Source organism: Lepidochelys kempii, chromosome 1, assembly GCF_965140285.1.
Source record: "Lepidochelys kempii isolate rLepKem1 chromosome 1, rLepKem1.hap1, whole genome shotgun sequence".
In the NCBI taxonomy this organism is placed as follows: domain Eukaryota; kingdom Metazoa; phylum Chordata; order Testudines; family Cheloniidae; genus Lepidochelys; species Lepidochelys kempii.
This window is the reverse complement of record NC_136380.1, coordinates 267,111,175-267,136,522: the sequence shown is the minus strand read 5'-3', so window position 1 is coordinate 267,136,522 and position 25,348 is coordinate 267,111,175. Positions and strand designations below refer to the sequence as shown.

Genomic DNA, 25,348 nt, shown 5'->3' with positions numbered 1-25,348 from the left:
AGTTTGACATGCAGAAGTGCTAAACACTCATATCTACAATTGAAGTCACTGGGAGCTGTGCTTTGAATATATAAAGTGCTACATAATGTTAAGTGCTCTGAAAAATCAGGTCCTGGATGTCTCACATTGGGCATCTAAAATTATCAGATACGTCTGACCCGAATCTGTTTGTGCCTTAGCTCCCCATCTGTAAAATCGGGATAATACTCCCTCATTTCACTGGGGAGTTATGAAACACATTTGTTAATGTTTGTGAAAACTTAAATAAGCCCATGAGTAAATTAATAATTCAGTATTCTGAGCAGGGTGTGCAGTAAACAAAGGCATGTGAAGAAAGAAAATTATTTTAAAAGGGTCATGTCACAATTTCCCCCATTCCCCTTAGCTATGGGCAGGTAATTAGGCCCTCCTCCATAGCTTCTCCGGCTTCTTGATGTTTGAACTGGCTTTGATGGAGGTAATGCTTGCTTGTCTTACTGATGAGAGGCACTGTCTCTGGTACAATAAATCTTTTCCCTTTGCTGCATACTATCCTCTACTCTCGTCCCGCACCATCAAGCCCAACACTACTGGCAGTAGCTATCTAGTGGTAATAATGTTGCTACCAATTTCCTCCTGGGATGGTGCACCAGATTGTCTCAATGGGGAGGGTTTAGTGAAAATAGATCAGTAAAGTGGGACTGTGTACCCAGAGTGCAATCCTGCTCTCTGAAATGAATCTTGGTACTATTTTGCATTTTTGCTAGTCCTCTAGTCCCTCATGTCTTCCATATAAATTCTCAGAGAGGATTGCCAATAGATCTAATATTTCCTCTGCCAATTTCTTAAGACCCTTGGACAAATATCTTCTGACCCTGATGATTCATATATTTTAATTATCTAAGTATTCTTTTAACTGTCTCCTATAAATTCTGTGTCCCTAATATCTCTGAGGTCTTCATTAACATTTACTGTATTTCACTCAGCTTCCTACTTTATTCTTTATGCAAAAAAACAAAATAAGTCTCCAGTATTTCAGAACATTCTCTGTGTCTTCTATTATCTGAACTTAACAGCAGTCATATATTTTCCTTAATATTTGTTTTAACCTTGACATATTTATAAACTTTTTCTTATTTCATTTCAGTTCCCTAGTTAGTATGACATCATTTTGCTTGCTTAATTTTTCCCTTAGTGTCCTTTGCTGCTTTTACTACCTGTTCATACTTTGTATTCTCTCTTTTTTATTTTAGATTTAATTTACTTTTCACTTCCACTCCTTAAGCAGCTGCTGGTATACCCAGTTTTCCCCTCATACTACCTAATTTTATTTTGTACGGAGATAGTTATCTGCTCTGCCTTGATTACAGTATCTCTCAGGATCTTATGCACATGTCCAGTTATCTTATAGAACCTCTAGCCATTAAGCTTTACCTATTAACTCCTTTAATTTTTCAAAATGTAATTACTTGTAATCAAGTCCTTTTGTACTGCTATCTCCTAATGGCTGCATCCTTAATGTAGTCTGGGAATACTACTAGTTAATCATTGTGCAAGATGAGTTTACCTCCCAACTATTTCCTTCCTATCAGGCAATATTGTTCTCAAATATTTCCATAATGGTGCATTGACCAGCTTCCTTTGAAATCTCTTACAACGCGCAATTTTTCTTGGTGTTAAGACCTTCCCCCTGATAGGTTACATAATAACCAAACTTTTCCTTTCGATTCCTATTGTCAACTTACACTGTAAATATTTCTCTTCTTTCATCTATATTCTAGAATATAAATTGAAATATCCAGTCACTATATGTCCCTCAAGTCTTCTCTTTTCTGAACTATATACATTATTTCCCTCAGTTTTAACTCTTTTGTCAATTTTCAGTCTTTATATCATTTTTGTTGTCTCTCTTTATATTTTCATCTGTTTTTCTGTATCCTTCCTAGTTCTAAGGAGTAGCATCATACACTTTATTTCAGGTAGAGTCACTTCTGAGCCTTGGGAATCTTGTCATTGACTTCAATGACAATATGTCACTTGTGCCAGACAGTGTGGCTTACAGCAGGGGTTCTCACACTTCATTGTTCTTTGACCCCCTTCTGACAACAAAACTTACTACATGACCCCAGGAGGGGGGACTGAAGCCTGAGCCTGCCTGAGTCCTGTCGCACCAGGGGGTGGTTGGGAGAGACAAAGCCAAAGCTCAAGGCTTTCAGCCCCAGGCAAGGGGCCTGTAACCTGAGCCCTGCCACCCAGGGCTAAAACACTTGGCCTTCAGCTTCGGACCTTGGTGGTGGGGCTCATGATTAAGTTTTGGCCCTGGGCAGTGAGGCTTGGGCTTTGATCCCGGTCCCCAGTTAGTAAGTGTAATGCCAGCCCTGGCGACCCCATTAAATCGGGTTGCAACCCACTTTGGGGTCCTGACCTACAGTTTGAGAATTGTTGGATTAAAGGAAAGAACATTGGACTGAGATTCAGGAGAGCTGGGGTCTGTTCCTGGCTCCGTACCTGGTCTGCTGGGTGACACTGGGCAAGCTACTTCATCTCCCTGTACTTCAGTTTCCTCATCTGTAAAATTGGGAGAATGGTTCTTACCTGCCTTTGCAAAGTGCTGTGAGATCAACAGATGAAAATGTCATACAAGCCTAAGCATTTCCAGAATCCCTCACAAGTTTTGTCACAAGAACTAAAAGATATATTTGACTTTATATTGGCATATAAATGCATGTAAAATATACTACTGACAGAACAGAAATGTGTCTAAGGGCATGACCCTTTTATAACCTGTTTTTGCAGTTGCTTAAGGTTGTTTTTTTGCTAAGTGAATAACAAACTAACAAAAATCACAAGAAAGGGAGAAGCAGGTAGACACATTGTAAAAGGAGAAATGGGAAACTATTAGCAAAATAATGTAAATCACCTTGCAGAAAATGTTAAATGTGAGTATGTAACCAACCGCAAAGAGCAAAATGAAATGACTGGTTAAGACACTTGTTTTAAACCCATGTTAAGCTCTTGCTAAATAGGCTAAAAGTTGTTATGATTCTTTGTAACTGGAAATTTAGAGCATAATGGAATATGTTGACATTTGATAATAATTGGATAATGCTCAGTAATGCAACCAACCACAAACTGTAATATAAGGTTACCAAGTAATGTATAAATATACATGAAAATGTTAACAATGTGGACCAGTGGAAGTGGACAAGCCTGGACCCCGAATCAGTATACACGACCTTTCTGTATTCATGCTGATTAATCCTAGATGTCTAATCTTTGATTAATAAACCAGTTGACATGACCATTTGATGCAGGCTCGCTGACGGTGGGGGCACAGGGGGCAATTGCCCAGGGCCCCCCAGCCACCACCGCTGCAGTGGTTGTGGCTGGGAGCCCCGGGCCCTTTTAAATTGCCCGGGCAGGCCTCAGGGCTCAGAGGCGATGCCAGGGTGGGGGGAAGGGTCGGCAGCCCGCCCTCCCCAGATGCCTGCTCGAGGCACTCAACCCAGCAGCCAGCCCCAGCTGGGGAAAGAAAGGGGCAGGGCCAGAGCCTCTCCTCTTCTGGCCATGCTGCCCGGTGCAGCACAGCAGCTGCCCTGGGCTCAGCTTCTCTAGGGACAGTGGCCACGTGAGCCGGAGCCCTCCCTGGCATGCTCAGAGTCGGCTTCAGTCCCCAGAAGCTGAGCTTGGCCAAGGCAGGGAGCGGCGACAGCGGCAGCCCTGTCCCTGCCCAGGCTCAGCTTCTTGGGACAGGAGCTGACTCTGAGCATGCTGGGGAGGGGGCTCCGGCTTGCTTGGCCACTGTCACCAGTAGCTAAGCCTGGGAAGGCAGCCTGCTGCTGCCGCAGTCAGACGCTCTCCCAGGCAGCTGCTGTGCTGCACTGGGCAGCATCCAGGAGTGGCTCCAGAGCCTGACTACCAGAAGAGTAGCCAAATAGTCAGGGGGAGCTGGGCCAGCACAGCAGGAGGACAGAGCCCCCTGCCCAGGTAACGTGGGATGGGGAGGAGGGGACGGGGAGAGCGCAGGGCCCTGGGATCGCGGTGGGGAGGAGTCACGTGGGAGGTCACACAGGAGGGGTCACATTTCCGCCCCTTAGTTGGTGCCCCCCCTTTGTGTCCCTCCCACTAGTCGCCTCTGGAGGGCTCCTAGGCGCACATGGGGTGGTACTGGCAGCAGCAAAGGCAGCTGGGGTGGCATGTGGAAGCCCTGGCCGTGCTGGAAGAGCGCGCCTCGCAGCACAGGTGGCAACTCACTGGGCACCAGCCAGCACAGGCACAGCACCGCCCAAATGTCAGGCAGACTGCGTCTGCACGGGCTGGGGGCCCATTGACTGTTCTGCCCTGGGGCCCCGAATTGCTGTCGGCAGGCCTGATTTGATGTCTCATTGATTAATACTCTACATCAGTGGTTTTCGAACTTTTTTCATTTGCAGACCTCTAAAAAAATTTAAATGGAGGCATGGACCCTTTTGGAAATCTTAGACATAGTCTGTGGACCCCCTGAGTCTGCGGACCATAGGTTGAAAACTACTGCTCTAGAACCTATTATTACAAAAAGCATTGTATAAGAGCTAGATATTATTATTATTATTCAACGGAAGCAGAATCAGTCTGCAGTTCTTTTTGCCACTCTAGAGAGTCATGCTTGAATATACCATGTTAATTGAATTTCAGTTGTTTCAACTCAGCTTTCACAGAAAATACTTGCTGCTAATTTTGTGTATACTAATACTTATGGACAACAAGAAAATTCTTTAAACATGTGGTCTCAATTTTCCCCCTCTTTTTAAACAACGCAATGGTGACACCTAATTGTGCTTACACACAGAAGAGACGGTATTTAACCCTAACCCTCTTTCTTAGAGTAGTGCATATTTTTAGCTCAGTGCACTTTTGTAGCACGACCTAAACTAGTAATGGTATTAGTGCCCAATCCTGATTTTCCCAGTCACACAAGTAGACCCATTAAATAATTGCATTTAAGATACATATTTTGAGAGTAACTGTATATAAAGTAATCGGTGTCTACAATTACCTATCTCATACTTCAAATTGCACTAAAGCTGAGTTTAGGTTATTCAGATAGAATCACAGCGTTAGAAGAAACTGCAAGGGTCATCTAGTCTAACCCCCTGCCAAGATGCAGGATTTGTTGTGTCTAAACCATCCAAGACAGATGGCTATCCAGCCTCCCTTTGAAAACCTCCTGTGAAGGAGCTTCCACAACTTCCCTAGGCCCGTCTGTTCCATTGTCCTACTGTTCTTACAGTTTGGAAGTTTTTCCTGAGATTTAATCTAAATCTGCTATGCTCTAGTTTGAACCCATTGCCTCTTGTCCTGGCCTCTGTGGCAAGAGATAACAACTTTTCTCTGTCTTTTTTATGTAGCCTTTCAAGTATTTGAAGACCACTATCATGTCACCCCTTAATCTCCTTAAGCTTGATATGCTTGATTTTTACTCCTTTGAAAATGAGCAAGAGTCGAAAATGGGAAAGAGAGAATATATTGCATTTACACCTGATAAAATTATTTGATTTATGGAAATATATTTTAAAAAATCTGTCTGGTTCTAGACAGTGTGACAATATTTTAAAAAGACACCATTTAATACAACAAAAATATAACTCCAGCAGTTAACTCAGCCCCCACGTAAATCAGCCATTAGGAAGGAAAAAGGTGACAGAGAAGTTAAAGGAGTAATGCAAATTTGCACATGCATCCAGATGTAATTTGAACTGTTGTGACTAGAAATTGAGTAAAACATTTTTAAAGCTTGGGTGCCTAAATCTTAGCACCTAAGTAAAAGTGGCCTGATTTTCAGAGGTGCAGAGCACCTGCAGATCCCATTAATTTTAATTGGAGTTTCTATGAATTCAATTTGGAAGCATGCTCTAAGGAATCTGGGTAGTGAAGAAAGGAGAGAGGATGCAGTGACTCTCATCTGCCCCCAATGTACATATGTAGGAGGTGGCTAAATTGCTGATGCCTGTGCTCCTGCATAATAAGAGGGGGTCTTGCTGTTTAATGGGTACTCAGGAGATACATACATCCTGTGTGACTTTGGCCATGTCAGTCAATTTCTCTGTGCCTCAGTTCCCCATCTGTGAAATGGGGATAAATGTATCAATATTTGGGAGATGTCAGATACTATGGTGTTGGAGGCCGTATAAGTACCTGGACAAATAGGGGCCCATATATGTAAGTAGTGGAAGGATAAAATGTTGGGCTAACCATTGTTCCAGTGTCAAAATGCCAATTAAAGTTAATGGACTGTTAAATGTTTGGATACTAGTGAACAGTAAGTGTTGGAAGATAAAAATAATTTGTCCATCAAATCAAATGTCTCATATTTTTCTATGAACTCTGCCTCTTTTTGGTGGTCTGATCCACATTCCTCTCACATAATGTTTATAGGTCTCAGAGCTCAATTTGGTCAGACTGTAATATTAAGCAAGTGATATGATTTAAACATCTCAACTTAAACTCTTAGGAAAATGTACAAATGCATGGTCATACGCAACCCTCAGTCAGAACTAGTCCCCAATAGATACTGTGATCTGATTTGTTGCAATTGTTTGTGGGCATCCATCTCACTAATCAAAAATGAAAGTGTCTATGATCAATCTCCAAAGTTATAAACAGACATATGCAACCAACCAACTAGCCTATGATCTCATGTATTTTTCATCCATCCATCAGGGTGTCCATTAGTTCATTTGGTTTCCTCATTGCTTAGATCCAGACAACTTATTCTAATTTACAACTAGTTGTACTGGTCTAATTGTCAGGATATAAATCCTCCTCTGTCTGGGAGTCAGTTTAATTGCAAATGAATCTTTACATTGTCAGATTTTCTATGTTATCAATGTCTCTACCACACTTCCACAGCACTGCACCAAACTTTTACTGCAAGTTTGTACATCCAAAAGGATACAACAACCCTTTGTTTGACACATTACAATAAAATAAAATAAATAATATAATCACAATAATGACTGGATATGTTTGAGCTTGATTCTATCTCTACAAGTGACTATTAGCCAAGTCTTGGGACTGAACCTATGTATGTCCCATTAAATGTTACATGGTTGCTGCTCTATTATTATAATAATAATATGACAGGAATTTTGCTTGCTGTGTGCACAAATACTCTAAAAATAGAAACAGGTTTGGTAAGAAAAGCAAGAGCAATTTTTCAAATACTGATTTTAAATGCTATATTTTAAAATAATTGTAACACTCCTATGTGAACTGACAAACTACTGGAAAAGAATAATTCAGATGGTGAAGTTTATAGGTAAAGAGGTTATTTCTTGAGTCCGTGCACAGAAAATTGTGAGAGTAAATCTTCTTAATTGTAATGCTAGTTAAGTGCCTATCTTCCCTGCACAGTGAGGGGAGAATAAACCCAAGGATATAATTTCTATGAATCTAATGAATGATTTAGCATGAAATCCTTTTATCTAAAAAATACCTTACTTACCAGAATGTTAATTTAATTAGTAAAATTTTGCTGCTGAGAATTGCCTAAATATAATATATTTGTTCTCAGATATGGTATGATATTTCTAACATTAATTATATCATGATATTCCCTTTCTTGTTCTAAACATTTAGTAAGACTTGTACTACTACATCATATATAATAGGAGTGCAGTGGCTGTTGCTTAGGTAACAAGATGAATAAATGCAGGTCAGAATGTGCTTTCGGAAAAACAAAAGCAGAAATATGGTACAGAATGAAGAACAGACATGTCTAACTGATTTTTCATTGCATTAAAACAATAATGTTGTTCAAAAGCAGACAGCCAACCGATTTTAGCCAAGTCTACAACTGAATAAATAAGTTTACATAAAGTAGATGAATATGTAAACAATTTTGATTAAAATAAACAATTTTATGATATTTTAGAAAAATGTAACACTCCACATTTAAGGTTAATAGATATCTCATTTTTCCTATTACCCTAACAGACCTTTATTCTCCAATTTTAATATCTACATTCCAGGTTTAATTTTCCTCTATAATTTTGGATAGAAAGGAAAGTATTTTAGTGACAATAAACATTTTTTGAATTATGCCAGGAGAAACCTGTTACATTATGTAATGATGATGTTTGCAAAATAATAACATATAAACCAGCAAATTATGATTTTATGATCACTTTTTTGCTGCAATAAAATATTTGATATATTGTGGCCCAAACTACAGCATATCAAATTATTGTAAATACTGAAAAGTTATTATATCATTCTTGTTTCATTACAACATTATTTCACAGCAATATGTTTAATTATTTAATTCAATGTAGGGTTCTAATCTCTTATTCATACATGCACCGAACTCCAAATAACATCACTGGAAATTGTATGTTTTAACTGTAATATATATTCAAGAAGAAATTAAATTAGAAAAGAACTAGTAGACTAAGCTGACCAGAATGCTGTGGTTACCGTACAAACACCCATGCCATAACTTAACTCACATGGCACCTGAAAAAGTTTGGTTTGGGTATTTACTAAAAGAACTTCATGCTGAATAGATACAGTTACATAATTATGTCAATGAGCAATTTAGGACTTGCCCACTGAAGTCAATGACAGTGTCCAAATTGATGCCAATGGACTTTGGATCAGGCTCCTACAGCTTTAGTAAATGTTTGGAAAGCAATCCAAGTCAATTTCTGTAGCTCCTACCTGCTCACTGTTTACTAGTGGTAGGTGCACCTCTACACATTTGTTATGCCATCTATGACCCCTGGTGAACATTTTCCCTTTTGTAATCTTTTTATGATTTATGCTCATCTGCTTTCATAATTCTAAAGCTACAGAATATGTAAGATACTAGTGGTTGCAAGTTTCGCTACAATGAAATCCATTTAAGAACTTTTATTGGATGGATGAAGCCTACAAATTACATTTGTGTTTTTATTTTATTTTTTATTTGGGTCTAATTTTTCTGCTTTTAAAATCAAGAATATTTAAAAGAGGAGCAAAAACTGCTAAGATTTTTGTTGATATAAGCAAAAGAACACACAGCAGCCATGTAGAGGCAGGAAGAAAAATCAAAAATACATATGGAAATAAAAATAGATGGGTGTTTCACAATTTTCTTATCAGTAACCCATAGGTGTACTTAGTATTAGTAAAAAAAGAAAAATGGGAAAAATATGACTGATGTACAAATATGCCTTTGTAATCATAGCATATTCATGCCAAAGTCCACTTGTACATCTTACATACTGTATGTAAGCTGTTCGTTAATTTAGTAGCTCTAGAGCTATCCAAGGATCAAAATATTTACAGAGAAAAATACCTTAATTAGGGACAAAGAATAATGTATGGAGATCTGGTACTGTACAACAAGTATGGTGAGTACTTTTACCACAAATAAAAATGATAAACATTGGAAGAGGTATATTCATGGTTATGTAGCAATTTTATAGGTTACCTTCCTGCCTTAACCATATTAATTTCAAGTGGAAAGATTGTATACATGAGGTTTGTCATCCATACCACATGTGTATACCCTAAATTCTAAGGTATCTGAAATAATTTGGTCCTTTTGTTCATCTCAGTGAAATATTTATAGTTAAGCTAAAGTTTTTGGTATCCATTTAAAGGAATACTCTTGCTTTCCCGTTCAAACAAGTGAATCCCATAAACTGATTACCTAAAAAACCCCAAACAACCCCACTTTACTAAGACATCCAGAATTAGTTAGAGTTGGCACAATTTGTTCAATAATTATCCATAATTAAAATACATCTTCCTGTAACAATGGCATGTGATGCTATTTAATTAACTTGGTTCTAATGTTTAAATAAAAGTAATATCATGTGATGTGCTACAGATAGGGGTGTGGCCAAACCTTTACATACGGGGGAATTGCCCCCTCCCAATGATGGTGTACAAGTATTATGCATTTCTACTTTTTTTAAAACCTGGAGATTGATATGGGGGTGGGAGAGAACCTTAACCCCCAACTTCTCCTTGGCCATGTCCCTGGCTATAGATATTATTTCATAACATGCATATTTTGGAAGTTTATCCTGAGAACACCTTACATATTGATTCAGCTGTATGCAGGAAACTGAAACACTACCAGATTTCAATGCAAAGCAGAATAGTTCTAAGCTATTTAAAATCACATAAGAAACACAGAGATACAGACAATAAAAAAAAAACAACAACAACAGCTACAGTGCCTATACACAGCAATACAGAGAAGGATTCTTACCATAAATTGCACATTGTCAAATCCATTAGCCAGCAAGTGGTTCTCATACTGAGGTAGCCCAATATTTTCCAACCATTGTCCCACTGTCTGGACAGGGCATCTGGGTCCTGTAAGGGGGTGAAGAGGGAGGCGTTTAAGCAATGAGTAGCCATCCACTGGATAGTAGCGGTAGTCCTGGGCTGAGAGGTGGCATTGCCACATCATGTTCCTGGAAAAGTTGCTATCAAAGGAGCCCGCCAGCTTGACAGATTAATGATTTCAGCAAGGAAGAAAGTCAGAAGTAAAACATAGTTTACAGGGCAGTCTATAGAGTAAGATCTGATCCTAGCTCAACATTTCTTAGTTATTCTTTACTATAGACCATAACGTCATACAGTGAAAAAAAAAGACATATCAAGCTGTCAGCTAAGCTGTTTGCCGTTATATGTGATTGTTGGAATACTCCACAATGAGCAATGCACTGCCAGCAGCAAGAATTCTTTTTATCAAGTACTCCTACACTCATCAGTATGCAGCTCCATGCTTCTTGCTCCCCCTCGCTCGCTCCCCTTCATTACCCAGCCTAGGCTACACCTCGCATTTTCAATAATAGCCATCAGATAAGGCAGATTTTTTTTGTCTGCAAGCTGTAAGCTTGCTGCTGCTGCTTCCTCCTACACACTCATCCAAGTGTCAATCTTGAATGATGAGAGCAGTCAAAACAAATGCAGAAAATAGAAAGATTCAAAGCAAACTAAAGCTCTTAAATCTGAATCGAATCTTCATACCAGTTACGCATTACCGATCTGTTTGTTGTAGATTTTTTACGTTTCAAAAGACATCAGGAAATGCAAAGCATTAACCATAGTCTATAGCATGGTTTACTACATGTTCTCTTTTAAATACATCATAAATACTGGTCTGTAGATCAACTTACATTATTCTGAAAATAATCATTCCTTTTCTTTAATGAACCAACAACAAATGAATACATTTTAGAATGTTTTTCCTGTAACCCTCCACAGGACATAAACTGTGCAACAACCTTTTAGTCAAAATAATTAGTTTACTATCTCCAGGATTTTCAACCGTAAAATATTATTAGACACAACAAAACCTTCATTCTAGCCTATTTATGATTCAACATGAAAAGGTTACCATTTCAAATTAACAGTTAAAGGGATATTTTTAGCAAAGTAAAATGGAAAGTACAGATCCTTTCTCAAAAAATCAATGTTGAATGATAACAGATATAAGTCTCAATGAAAGGCAAAGAGGTTGTGTATTCTCCCTTAATATACAAGGGAAAAGTCAAAGACACAAATGATAAATTGGACTCTCAAGAACTACATAATTCAAGTGCTTAGACTTTGGCTTTCCTCCTTTCATAGAACTTTGACCTAACCAGATGCATTATTTAAATCCAATAATTTTTGCCAGTGGGCTAGCTTTCTATTACTTTGGATGACTGTGTTAGGTTTTGTTATAAATTACTTTTACTAAACCTAATATTAAACCAAAATGTTTTCATGGCATACACACACACAAACAAAATCAATGCAAATAGTTTGAATTTAAACATTCCCCTGCAACATTTGCAAACTAAATGTTGCAGCACTTTGCTTATGTATGAGAATCAGAAAGTACGATGAACTAAAGCTCCAACTCAGCATCCAGTGAAGTCAATGGGAAGACTCCCATTGATTACAAAGGGCACCCTCAAACTTCCAGTCCTGAGACAGATATACTGGTGCTAACACCTATGTTCATACAGAGTTGCATTGAAAACAATGGTTCACCTTACTTCCTCTGGCTTTGCACATGAATAACTTTATTGACTCCAAAGATGTTACGGCTGATTCACAACGGTGTAAGTCAGAACAGAGTCAGGAACAGGAGCAATATGCACAGGCATAAGCATTTGAACCAATGCATTAATTTGCCAGATCATGACCAAATCTAATTTCATCATCCAAGCTTAATTAAATGCTAAAGTAAGCTATGCCATGTGTATTAAAAAATTGGTTAGATTTTAACATCTCTGAATTTTAATGGTTAAAGGTGTTGTTACTTACACAATCCAATAAAAAGTGTGTTTAAACCAATGACTTTTCATTTGACAAGTTTCACTTCTGGACCCATTCAAATTTTCAAGGTACGATATCTCATGCCCTTCCAGAGCTACAAACACAACAGAAAATCCCCTTTCTCTCCATGATATACAGCATTTGCATCTAGCAATAATGATGTCAGACTGATTTATTCTGAACTAGTTTACTCAGAGAAATTTCTTCTGATTTCTTTCTCTAAGATCTCTTTAGCTGGACTCCTGGCACTAATGCTGCTGGGAGAAACACAAAAATAGTACAAACAACAATTTTTATAATTCTTAATAGAAGTCCTGATATTACTGTGAATGTATTTCTCAAAATATATGATAGTAATTGCACTATTGGGCAGGACTAAACTTGGTTATTTTAATTTTTGCTGTATTTGTATAGAAATTGCTGGCAAAAATCTTTTTTTTTGTCTGTCTTACTTTTTGTGGAAGAAGCAAAACAATAAAATTTAGTTTTTATATTTTGCATACATGTAGTTCTAGTTATGACCTAGGAAATATAAATAAAGGCCTTTGGAGTTCAAGTTATTTAAAGAAATTGTTGTCATTATCCACATGGCCATTATGCAACATTGATACCAATTTTGCAGTGGAAGGTGTACATTAGTGTACTACTTGTGCTCAGAGCACTGCACAAAGGAACCATAGAGAGACTCACACAAACAGTCCATGTCCATTGTGTGTGCTGCCTGGAGTGCTAGAGAGATCTACAGTGGTGCAGGTAGATTTTACAGCTTGTCTCTGGGGTTGCTGCTTTATCTTACACCCTTCAGTTACTGACTTCTGGACATTTGCAAGTCCATAGTTTAGGTTTACTGGGACTTTCTCACTGAGCAGACCCTCTTTTTCACTAGCCATGCCTCATTTTCCCATTACCTGCCTTCTCCTTCTTCTGTAACAGAAGCTATTGCCTTGACTACACTAGAAAAGTTGATCAGTTTAACTAAACAGATTTTAAAACTGGCCTAGTTACACTGGTGCAAATCCCTAATCTAGACACACTTAACCCTTGCTCATATCAATTTAAACTAAATTGGTAATTTAATAACACAAACTAAATTGATATAAGTGAGGGTTTAACTGGTTTCAATGTGTCTTCATTAGGGGTTTGCACTACTTTAACTAAATCAATTTTTAAATCAATGTCCTTGAACCAGGGGACTCTCTTAGTATAGATAAAACCTATGACTCATTTTGCAGTACTGCAGAATGTCAAATCAGTGCATCTTTGCCACATCCATCTGTTTCCTGACTATCTTGCACCTCATGACTAATTTACATTGCTCGATATGTTCCTGATCCTGCAACCAGCCCTGTCCAGGTACAGGGTCCACCAAGAGACTTAACTGCTGGACTGAGGTCATCACAGAATTTTGCACTATGTCTTCCTCCTGAAAACTTGTGGAAATATCTCTGGCCCAGATCTATAAAGGGGCTTAAGCATTTAAGTGCCTACTAAATCAATGGAACAACATGGTAATCCACAAAGCCTGAGTTAGGTGCCTAGGTTTCCTATACAATGAATTGGGAGAGATGGGAACCTAAGAATAGGATCCACAAAAGGTAGCATGCTAGGCAGGGAACCACCTATATTAGCAAATGGGAGAGGCCAACGAGAGGTGCATACACTGGGCCCCACCCCATCACAGATATAGGTGCCTAAGTCCAGGCTGCAGGCAGGAGCCTATTTCTGCTAGTGATCCACACCAGGAAGCCCTCTCCTGGAGCCCAGTGGCTTAGGCACTTAAGTCATTTCTTGTGAAGAGTTAGGCGCCTGCCTCATTCTACACAAATCAGATGAAGGAGGTGGTGCTGGTCATGCCCACCTAATAATTATTAGCTGAGTGGTTAGAGCACTCACCTGGGTTATGGAAGACCAGGGTTCAATTCCCCCTTCTGGTTGATGGGTAGAAAGAATCTGAACAGGCACCACTCAGGAGAGCACCCTAACCACTGAACTATGGGATATTCTGACATGGGATTCACTCAATCTGCCCTGTTCCATTAAGAAGTCCATTAATAAGACTAATTAAAAAGTCACTGGAACAGGAGGACTGGACCTTGAGTCTCCCACCTCCCAGGTGGATGCCTGGTGGAACCACTGGACTGTAGAGTCACGCTCTTGTTCTGGCTCAATTACTTTTTAGTTATTTAATCCAAAGTGGAAGAGCTTTAACAGGAGAGACTGTGGGAGCCCCACGTCAGAATATCCCAAAGCTCAGTGGTTAGAGCACTCTCCTGAGATGTAAAACACCCCTATTCAATTTTTTTCTCCCTATCAGGCAGAGAGGATAATTGAACCTAGATCTCCCACATCCCAGGTGAGGGCTCTAACCACTGGGCTAAAATGTATAAAGTGGGTAGTGGCGGCTGCTGCTCCTTCTGCAGTTGCCAGATTTTAAACAGAGCCAATCTAGTAGGGGTGATCAGAAGATGCTTAGCAGATTAGGCCACATGGGAGAGAGAGGTGCTCCTCCACCCATCTTCCCCCTGTTTGTGGACTCCTCTGGGGCTTAGGTAGGAGATATGTGGCCAGATCCCTGGAGGGAGGCTGTGGCATGCATGCTTGGAGGCAGAAACATAGGTACCTAGGTAACTTTTATTGCAAAAATTTAGTTGCTGAGCAGGGGTGAAAGTAAAATTGAACTCTTACCAGTACGGGGCCACTCTGGACCCCCTGGAAGGGGCGCGGCTGGAGTCAGCATCCCCCAGCCAGCCCATCTGCATTGCCTGGCCCGTGCTGCCTGGGGCTACCGCGGCAGTGGCGGCCGGAGCCCTGAGCCCTTTTAAATCGCAGCCCCAGGGCAGCTACTTCTTTTGCCATCCCCGTTGGTGGCCGGGGGGGGAAGGGGCAATGACATTAAAGCGCTGCTGCAGCAGCGCTTTAACATCGCTGCCCGTTTTGTGCCCCCCATCGGCAGCACTGTCGGGTCATTGCCATCCCTTTTATTCCCCCACCATCGGCGGCCCTACTGGAAGGGACCTGGCAGGGCTGCCGATGGGGGGCGCAAAAGGGGCAGCGATGTTAAAGCTGCCACAGCAGTGTTTTAAGGAGGGTCCTTAAAGTGCCACGGCAGCGCTTTACAGTCAGCGGTATGGGCTGATACTGGCGGCTACTTTTTACCGGTACGCCGTACTGGCCCGTACCGCCTTACTTTCACCCCTGTTGCTGAGTGAGTTTAGATGCCTACATGCTTACGCAGCAGGTGAGTGGGAGTTCTGTGGATTGGAGTGGTGCCTAAAACTGGGACTTTGGTGCCTAAGTCTAGGGTTTAGGTGCCCTAGACTTTGTGGATCTGGGGCTCTCTCTCTAGTTTGCTGGAATGGGGCTCTGGTAAAGGTTGTGCCTGAAGGCGTTAAGAGGTGACAACAGCCACTGTACATAAAATGCTTCCCTTACAGCCATGCAGATATCCAGATAGAATTAATACTGATCTTAGCAGCACTGAGTAATATTCTATGCCCTTACCCCTTCTTGAGGAGGGGAATATAGTACACATATGGGCAGAAAATCCAATGACAACACAACTCCTAAGAGGGGAGAGTAGTAGGCCACATGAGGGTAACATAAGGCCCAATATAGAGTAATTAACTAGTTTTCATTACATTTTGCTTACAGGGAGCTTTCTGTGTACAACCAATATACACTGACATTCAGAGAAATGGCATTAGTCCTAAATTTCCAGTATTTTTGTTGGTAGTATATATTTATTAAAATGTATATTAATTTTTTGCATCATACAGATTAATTACCACTTTTCTAAATTTAAAAAGCAATAGCTGATTAAACATTTCACAATATAAAGAACCCAAAATAGAAAAATCAATTCAATTGTTAAAAAATGACAATTACTTTTCTGTACTGTAACTGTTATTCTTTGAGAGGTCGGTGCAGATGTGTATTTCACTCAGGTGTGTACGCAATGAGCATATCAAAGCCAGAGAACTTTGCCTAGCTATACCCACAGTGGTGGTGCTTATGCCCTGGGGCCCTTAGCCGTTCCCCTAGATATTTAAGGGCAGTGCTGAAACACTTCAGTTCCTTTGTACTGAACATCAAGAATTGAGACACTGATGCGGTGAAGGGAGGGTGGATTGTGGAATAGATGTCTGCACCCACATCTTGAAGAACAATAGTTATCGTGCAGGTGCATAATCGTCTCTTCTTTGTGTGGTTGCAGATGTATACTCCACTCAGGTGACTCACAGGCAGTATCAGAAGGAGGTGGAACTCAGAGTCTACTTAAAGATTGATTACAAGACTCGAACTCATAAAAACTAGTAGGGCCCGAATGAACTCAATTTTTTTGAGTTGGTATTAACATCAACTTCCCGTTGTCCGAGCTCAGGCCCAGATGATTGAAAAGGCATAATGTGAACTGAATGTGTAAAAGGATTTTTTTTTTTACTTGCCCCTCACTAAACAATCGTCTAGGTACAGGAAGACGTGAATTCCTCTCTTCCTGAAATACGTAGTCACTGCCACCGTTGGTAAAAACTCAAGGAGCCCAGGAGAGGCCAAAGGGAAGCACAGTGTACTGATAATATTGACTTGCCAGGACAAATCTTAGAAATTTACTGTGACTTGGGAAAAATTGCTACATGGAAGTAAGCATCCTGAAGATCCAGGGCAGCAAGCTAGTTATTGTTACTTAATTGAGGAAGAATCATCGCTAGAGTGACCATATGGAATCTCACATATTTGATGTATTTGTTGAGTCTGCGAAGAAACTGAGAATAGGTCTCATTCTCCCTTAGATTTGGGAACCAGGAATAGACTTTCTTCCCTCAGTGCTGCAGAGGGATCTCCTTGACAGCTCCAGAAGCACACACGGTCTGGACCTGCTGAAGGATAAATGGCTTGTGAAAAGAAAAGAAGTAATTGTGGCACCTTAGAGACTAACAAATTTATTTGAGCAAAGCTTTCATGAGCTACAGCTTTACATGAGCTTCATCGGATGCCGATGAAGTGAGCTGTAGCTCACGAAAGCTTATGCTCAAATAATTTGTTAGTCTCTAAGGTGCCACAAGTACTCCTTTTCTTTTTGCGAATACAGACTAACACGGCTGCTACTCTGAAACCTGGCTTGTGAGAGGGATCCCTGAAGAGAGATGGGGTAAGAGGGATGAGAAGGGGAGATTGGATGGCATAACTTGATCTCACGGTGCTTAGGACCCATTTGTCCATGGTTACTGAGTCCCAAGCACTGGAAAAGCAAGACAGCCTGTCCTGGAACTGAAACAGGGATGGAGAGGTCACAACTGGACTGCTGTCCTGGACATACAAGTCAAAATGGCTGCTTCCTTAGCACTGGAGAAGAGTGAAATGGTTGGTTGAAATTGGGCCCAGAAGCTCTCCTCCTTTGTGACCTATGAGCCTTCCTGGAAAAAGAAGGAGGGTGCGGGGCAATGCAAGCTCCTATGGGAGAGAGACTCATATATGAGAGGATCAATCTGGACCATCACAGTAGGAATGACCTCAGCCTGTGCTTGTAATAGAGGTAAAACTCAGGAAGAGAAACGGCAGTCAAAATTAGCAACATAGCCCTGGACTGCATTGAAAAATGGGATCTTCCAGACTGGGAAACATCTCAGTAATTCCAAGGCGACTGCTGGGCATAGGGATAAGGCATTGGTGGCCAGGAGGGACTAAGCCTGGGACCCCTGTTTTTAATTCACGAAAGATGCCAATCTTGTACCGATGGTGATCAGAGGATGGTTTTCAGGACTTCTGAGAATGGAAAGGAGAAAGATGTCTACGAACTCTATCTTGATGAGCCCTGGAAGTTGCCTGATGGCAGTAGAGGAGTTGCTCCTAATGCGGCAAGCAAGCAATCAACCTCATCTCAAAATCAGTAAGGAGATGGCATCAGTACCAAGGATGAAGGAGCTGTTGGTGTCTTCAGTACTCAAAGAGGCATCACAGTTCCACTGGGTACTGGTGCAAATGACAGTCCCAGAGCAGAAGTTAGTAATGAACCCAAAGATGAGGTGTGCCACAAAGACATCATTAGTACCAAAGACAGCATCTACACTGATGGGCCCCTTGGTACCGAAAAGGATGCTGACCACAATTCTGAATCTGAGTCTTAGGTGGAATCGAATATGGTGCTGACAAAGACAACTATGTGACCAAATCAGACAGTGCCAAGGGTCCATCACAAGAAGCAGGAGCAGCCCTGGCTTCCAAATGCTTCTGAATTATTGGGGAAGCAGGAACTAACCAATTAGTACAACTAGACCTAAGAGTACTACTAAAGCCCCAGCAAAAACTGAGATAAGCAGCAAAGGTAAACTACAATACTGAATGCTCCAAATTTGGTTGCAGGTGGTGAGAAGAAACTGAGGGGGATTGGAGTGGCACCACCCTTAAGTAGCCAGGGAAGGGGCTAAGGGCCACAGGGAGGGAGCACTGCCTCTACAGGTACTGCTAGACAAAGGTCTCTAGCTTCAGTGCCCTGGGCATGTGCACATCTCATGGGAATATACATCTGCAACCACACAAAAAATGAATAAATGATCCCGATAAATAAAGTCACTCTCAAGGCTAATTTGACATTCCTTCATAGTCTTAATCATGGGAACTCTGAACTCTGGAGAGGGTGACCAAGTTAGACTTAATTGTGTTTTGTTCTCTTTCTAATATAAGGGAGAAATGCCATCTTTATATGGCTAAACTAACCCTGGACAAATCTATTCTCCAACTCACATTTAGTGAGTTAAAAAAAAATCACCAATGGTGACTGCTGTACATATAAACACAGTCTTAGGAGTGGTGAGGTCCTCTCTTCTAGAGACCTTCTAGGGTTAATAAAAATCAATGTTTTTTAAAAACAAATATTTAAAAAATTGGATTAAAAAATTAAATACAGGGGTTTTTTTTAAATAAACCTATTAAAATTAAATTTGAAATCAGGCATTTATATAGGTTATCAGATTTGTTATAATCTATACAATAATTTAAACTAAACACAAAAAATAGTATTAAGCAGTACATGTTTGCTGTCAAGTTTTAAAGAAAGTCCAACCACTAAACTGGTGGAAGTCATGGGCTAAGCACCTGGAACCAGAGTTAGTTGAAGTGTTAAACCAGCTGTCAAGGTTCCTTCCCCACTCTGAACTCTAGGGTACAGATGTGGGGACCTGCATGAAAGACCCCATATGCTTATTTTTACCAGCTTAGGTTAAAAACTTCCCCAAAGTACAAACTTTGCCTTGGCCTTGAACCGTATGCTGCCACCACCAAGCGTGTTAAACAAGAACAGAGAAAGAGTCCACTTGGAGATGTCTTCCCCCAAAATAACCCCCAAAGCCCTACATCCCCTTTCCTGGGGAAGGCTTGATAAAAATCCTCACCAATTTGTACAGGTGAAAATAGACCCAAACACTTGGTTTTGCCTCTGGCCAGGAGGGATTGTATAGCACTGTACAGAGAAAGGTGGTTACCCATCTCTTAGCACAGGGTCAGACATGAGTGTCGCTTTAAGATGGTTAAAGGCCTTCTGACACTCTTCAGTCCACTGAACTGCATTTGGCTGTTTCTTTTTGGTTAGGTCTGTCAGTGGGGCAGTGATTTGGCTGTATTGCAGTACAAATCGCCTGTAATAACCGGCCAAACCTAAGAAGGATTGGGCCTGTTTCTTTGACTTTGGGACAGGCCACTTTTGGATAGCATCCACTTTGGTCTGTAGGGGGTTGATAGTTCCTTGACCCACCTGGTGTCCAAGGTAAGTCATTCTGTTTAGGCCTATTTGACACTTCTTAGCCTTTGACACTTCCTGCCTCCCTTATGCGCTCGAAGACTTTTTGTAGATGTTCCAGGTGTTCTGCCCAGGAATCCGAAAATATGGCCACATCATCAAGGTAGGCGACTGTATTTTCTCCCAGTCCCGCTAGGAGACCATCTACAAGTTTTCGGAAGGTGGCGGGTGCATTCCGCAGCCTGAAAGGGAGCACATTAAATTCATACAGTCCGACGTGTGTGGTGAAGGCTGACCTTTCCTTGGTGGATTCATCTAGTGGTACCTGCCAGTACCCAAGGCAGGCCCTTTCGAAGTTTTCTAAGAAGGCCTCGGTATCATCGCCTGCCTTGTAGGTGGGGAAATTTCAGGGATGTGAAGTGGTACCTGGAGAAGGATTGCTAGGGTTTGTTGATATATTCTGCTGAGCCGTTGCCATCTCTATCTCCAGTGCATGCTTCCTCTCTTTTTCCCTTGCCTCCATAGCTCTCCTGTGGGCAGCCTCCTGAGCTTTTTCTGCCTCCACAGCTCTCTTGTGGACAGCCTCCTGGGCCTTTTCTGCCTCTTTCTCTGCCTCCATATCTCTCTGGTGTTCCTTTTCTTTCTCTTTTGCTTCCAGTCTGGTTAACCCCAGTTTGTGTTGTGCCTTGGTTTGGGTCATCCTAGCCTCTCTGTTTTTAACTAACTTTACTAGCTTGTAAAATTTTGCTGTGCTGTAACGTGATACCTATGTTCTCTGAGAGCTATTCTCAGCCTACAGAAAAATCCTTTTTTAAAAAAACATAACACCTCTGTTTCCAGGCAAATAGCTAGAAAATCCTCTAACTACTCTCAACTTGGAAAAAAAACCCAACCTCTTCAGGTCTGTGAAAAACTTGTGAATTTCCCTGCAGGAGGTTAACTACCCTGCCTTTAGGTAGAGAAAACTCCAGCTGAAAAAAGAAAAATACCTTTGTAAAAAACTAACACCTCTGTCTACAGGCAATTAGACAGAAAACCCTCTAGCTGCTCTCACCTTAAAAAAAACAAACAACCTCTTCAGGTCTGTGCTTTTGGTTCAAAATGATCTCTGGTTCAAAATGATCCCACCGCTCTGCCACCATGTCAAGGTTCCTTCCCCACTCTGAACTCTAGGGTACAGATGTGGGGACCTGCATGAAAGACCCCATATGATTATATTTACCAGTTTAGGTTAAAAACTTCCCAAGGTACAAATTTTGCCTTGGCCTTGAATAGTATGCGGCCACCACCAAGAGTGTTAAACAAAGAACAGGGAAAGAGCCCACTTGGAGATGTCTTCCCCCAAAATATCCCCCCAAGCCGTACACCCCCTTTTCCTGGGGAAGGCTTGATAAAAATCCTCACCAATTTGTACAGGTGAACATAGACCCAAACCTTTGGATCTTAAGAACAATGAAAAATCAATCAGGTTCTTAAAAGAAGAATTTTAATTAAAGAAAAGGTAAAAGAATCACCTCTGTAAAATCAGGATGGTAAATACCTTACAGGGTAATCAGATTCAAAACAGATAATCCTTCTAGGCAAAACCTTAAGTAATAAAAAGACACAAAAACAGGAATATACATTCCATTCAGCACAGCTTATATTACTAGCCATTAAACAAAAGGAAATCTAACGCATTTCTAGCTAGATTACTTACTAACTAACAGAAGTTCTGAGACTGCATTCCTGATCTGTTCCCATCAAAAGCATCACACAGACAGATGAACCCTTGTCCCCCCCCCGTCCCCGTCCCTTCCCCCCGATTTGAAAGTATCTTGTCTCCTCATTGGTCATTTTGGTCAGGTGCCAGCGAGGTTATCTTAGCTTCTTAACCCTTTACAGGTGAAAGGGTTTTGCCTCTGGCCAGGAGGGATTTTATAGCACTGTATACAGAAAGGTGGTTACCCTTCCTTTTATTTTTACGACACCAGGTTTTGATAGCAGTAGGCTCTTCTGCAGATGCAAAGAGAATATTTTCTTCATTTCAGTTTATTCACCTAGTTCAGTTCAATAATTAGCTCTTTCAAAGCTAAGAAACCAACTGGAAGTTGAAAAAGCAGGAAATTGGGCCTACAAATTTACCCTAATTGTGAGTGAAACAGTAAAGAGTGAGTGAAACTTTATAAAATGTTGCAATGACTTGTAACAACAAATGTTTATGGGAAAACGTGTAAAAGGAAGACAGAAAGACTGAATTAGTCCAAACAAAAAGCCAATTGATATAACTCTCAAGAACTGTGTTAAGATCATGCCTGGTAAACAAGTGAAGTATGGGACTGGAAATCAATGAACCAAAATTGGTGTGTTGGAAATTAGGCCTAATTGGCAGACAAAATAATAAGGGGAGGCTATTCGACCCATCACTCCCTTTTGGGATACTTAATAGAAAAGACCTTTGGGAACAAATGTTAGCAGAAGAGGAAGCTGTCTGAAAACAATGGCTGGCTGGGAGATGGGTGAACAGGAAAAGTACGAGCTTCACCATCATGGTTCCCATCCCCACTGTCTTCTTGGACCCCGAGAATCCAAGGCATCACTGCTGGACCTTCATCATTATAATCTTCAGAGATGTCCTGACTAGACCAGGTGAGAGAGAAAGAGAGACGAACCCACATGGCATCACCATTGCCACTGCTACCTTTATTTGCTTTGGCTAAATCCCAACCACCACCTGGGATATGAGACTCTGTTACCATCCCCCTCCCTCCCATATATCTTTTTGCTTCCCTCACTTTATTTCTTCTTTTTTCTATCCCTCTCTTTTTGCCATCTGATTAAATTAGAGTCTGGCTTTGCTGACCAACACTGCTGTAAGCCTGTGATCAGAGAGACAACTCAGGGTATTCCTATACTGCAATTAAAAATCCTTGGCTGGCCTGTGACCGCTGACTCAGGCTCAGAGGGCTCAGGCGAAAGGGCTGTTTAAATGTGGTGAAGACATTCGGGTGCAGGCTGGACCCTGAGAAGTGAGAGCATCCCAGAACTTGGCCTGCAGCCTGAACCGGAACATCTACACTGCAATGTAACAGCCCCGTAGCCGGAGCCCTGCAAGCCTGAGTCAGCTGGCATGGGCCAACCATGGATTTATAATTGCAGCATTGACATACTCTGCAAGATGTCCTAAATAGACCAATGCTGATATGTATTTACCCGGTCTCAGAGCACCTAATAAGATGAAGTGCCATGCCCATATTTTTCTAGCAGGGATGTTGCAAATGAGAGTGAACGCCAGAGACAGAAGCTGCATTTTCCATCTTTGCTATTTCCTTCTTGCATCTTTTGTGTTTATTGTCTTGTTTTGTCTTCTAGAAAAAACGGGATCAGACTTTAACAGTAGCAGCAATAATTTCAGCTCCAGCAAAGCCCAGCCCAGCCCAACTTTTTCTCTTTTTCTCAAAAAGGACAGTTATGTACCATCCACAAGATTGTCAAAGAGGGAAGGTTCCTTCTAAAAATGCTCTCCAGCTACAAGGAGGGAAACAAAACAAAATGTTGAATGAAAGTCTTACTTAATTACATTTCAAATGCTTTAACTGTATTTCCTTCTTTTCTGTATCTTTAATAAAAGGTTAAAATGATTATTAGTGTGGCAGGCTGAGGTTTCTGTATACCAAACATTCTTTAAAACTATTTAACGATGGACAGTGACTGGGTCATGTTAAAACCTTTTACTCTTTGGGCCCTGTCATAAATATAAAGGGAAGGAGTAACCACCTTTCTGTATACAGTGCTATAAAATCCCTCCTGGCCAGAGGCAAAACCCTTTCACCTGTAAAGGGTTAAGAAGCTAAGACAACCTCGCTGGCACCTGACCCAAAGGACCAATAAGGGAACAAGATACTTTCAAATCTGGGGGGGTGGGGGAAAGGCTTTTGTTTGTGTTCTTTGTTTACGTGTTTGTTCTCTCTTGGGACTGAGAGAGGCCAGACAGAAATCCATCTTCTCCAACCCATCCTAATCCAAGTCTCCAATATTGCAACCAGTATAGGTAAGCCAGGCAAGGCGGATTAGTTTATCTTTTGTTTTATGTGAATTTTCCCTGTGTTAAGAGGCAGGTTTATTCCTGTTTTCTGTAACTTTAAGGTTTTGCCCAGAGGGGGATCCTCTGTGTTTTGAATCTGAATACCCTGTGAAGTATGGTCACCCGCAGCCAGACTAAGCAAGCTTCCACACCTATCCCTGTTCCTGAGCCTTCCACCAGGGCCCCGTCTGTGTTACCAGAGACCCAGATAGAGGTGGTGGAACTGGATCCTCTGCCAACAACTGCAACGGCCGTAGTGGATCCAGTCCCAGAGACCCAGCCAAAGCCAGTTTCCGAACTGAAACTGGCGAAGCAACCAGCACCAGAACCATTGCCAGCACTGAGTCCAGCGCTTGCAACCCCATCTACAGCTCCAACACCAGAGGGCACCACCGAGCCTGCACTGGCAGCAGCAGCAGATGACCCTACACAAGGGGCTCAGCCAGAGCCCGAAATACCCCATAGTGCACCAGTGGAGAGTGGTTCACCATCAACTGAAACAGCCCCATCACCTGCATCACTTCCAGAGGGACCAAGCCCAGGTCCACAATCCATTGAGGAACTGATGTCTCCAGCATCAAGGGAACAGTTCCACGCTGAACAGGAAGCAGATGAAAGCCTCCAGAGACCTTGGACAGAGGCACGGAGCAACCCACCGCCTCTCAACTCTTCTAATCGATCCAGGTTTGTTATAGAAAGAGACAGTTGGTAGTTCCAACTAAGTACCGGGAAAAGCTCTTGAGCTTAGCCCACAATCATCCTAGTGGCCATGCTGGGGTGAACAGGACCAAAGACTGTTTGGGGAGGTCATTCCACTGGGAGGGAATGGGCAAGGATGTTTCTGCCTATGTCCGATCTTGTGAGGTATGCCAAAGAGTGGGAAAACCCCAAGACCAGGTCAAAGCCCCTCTACAGCCACTCCCCATCATTGAAGTTCCATTTCAGCGAGTAGCTGTGGATATTCTGGGTCCTTTTCCGAAAAAGACACCCAGAGGAAAGCAGTACACTCTGACTTTCATGGATTTTGCCACCCGATGGCCGGAAGCAGTAGCTCTAAGCAATACCAAGGCTAAAAGTGTGTACCAGACACTAACAGACATTTTTGCCAGGGTAGGTTGGCCCTCCGACATCCTTACAGATGCAGGAACTAATTTCCTGGCAGGAACTATGGAAAGCCTTTGGGAAGCTCATGGGGTAAATCACTTGGTTGCCATCCCTTACCACCATCAAACAAATGGCATGGTGGAGAAGTTTAATGGAACTTTGGG

General features: G+C 41.5%; 1 protein-coding gene across 10 annotated transcripts in view; it reads right to left on the bottom strand.

The window, feature by feature from the left end:
* Positions 1 to 25,348, bottom strand: part of ANKS1B (ankyrin repeat and sterile alpha motif domain containing 1B) — a 747,009-nt gene that overhangs the window by 296,575 nt on the left and 425,086 nt on the right. For all 10 annotated transcript variants that reach the window (XM_073327424.2, XM_073327427.2, XM_073327426.2 and 7 more), the window contains one exon: positions 10,220 to 10,326. In XM_073327424.2, coding sequence (XP_073183525.1) covers positions 10,220 to 10,326 — 107 coding nt within the window. The remainder of the gene's footprint in view (positions 1 to 10,219; positions 10,327 to 25,348) is intronic.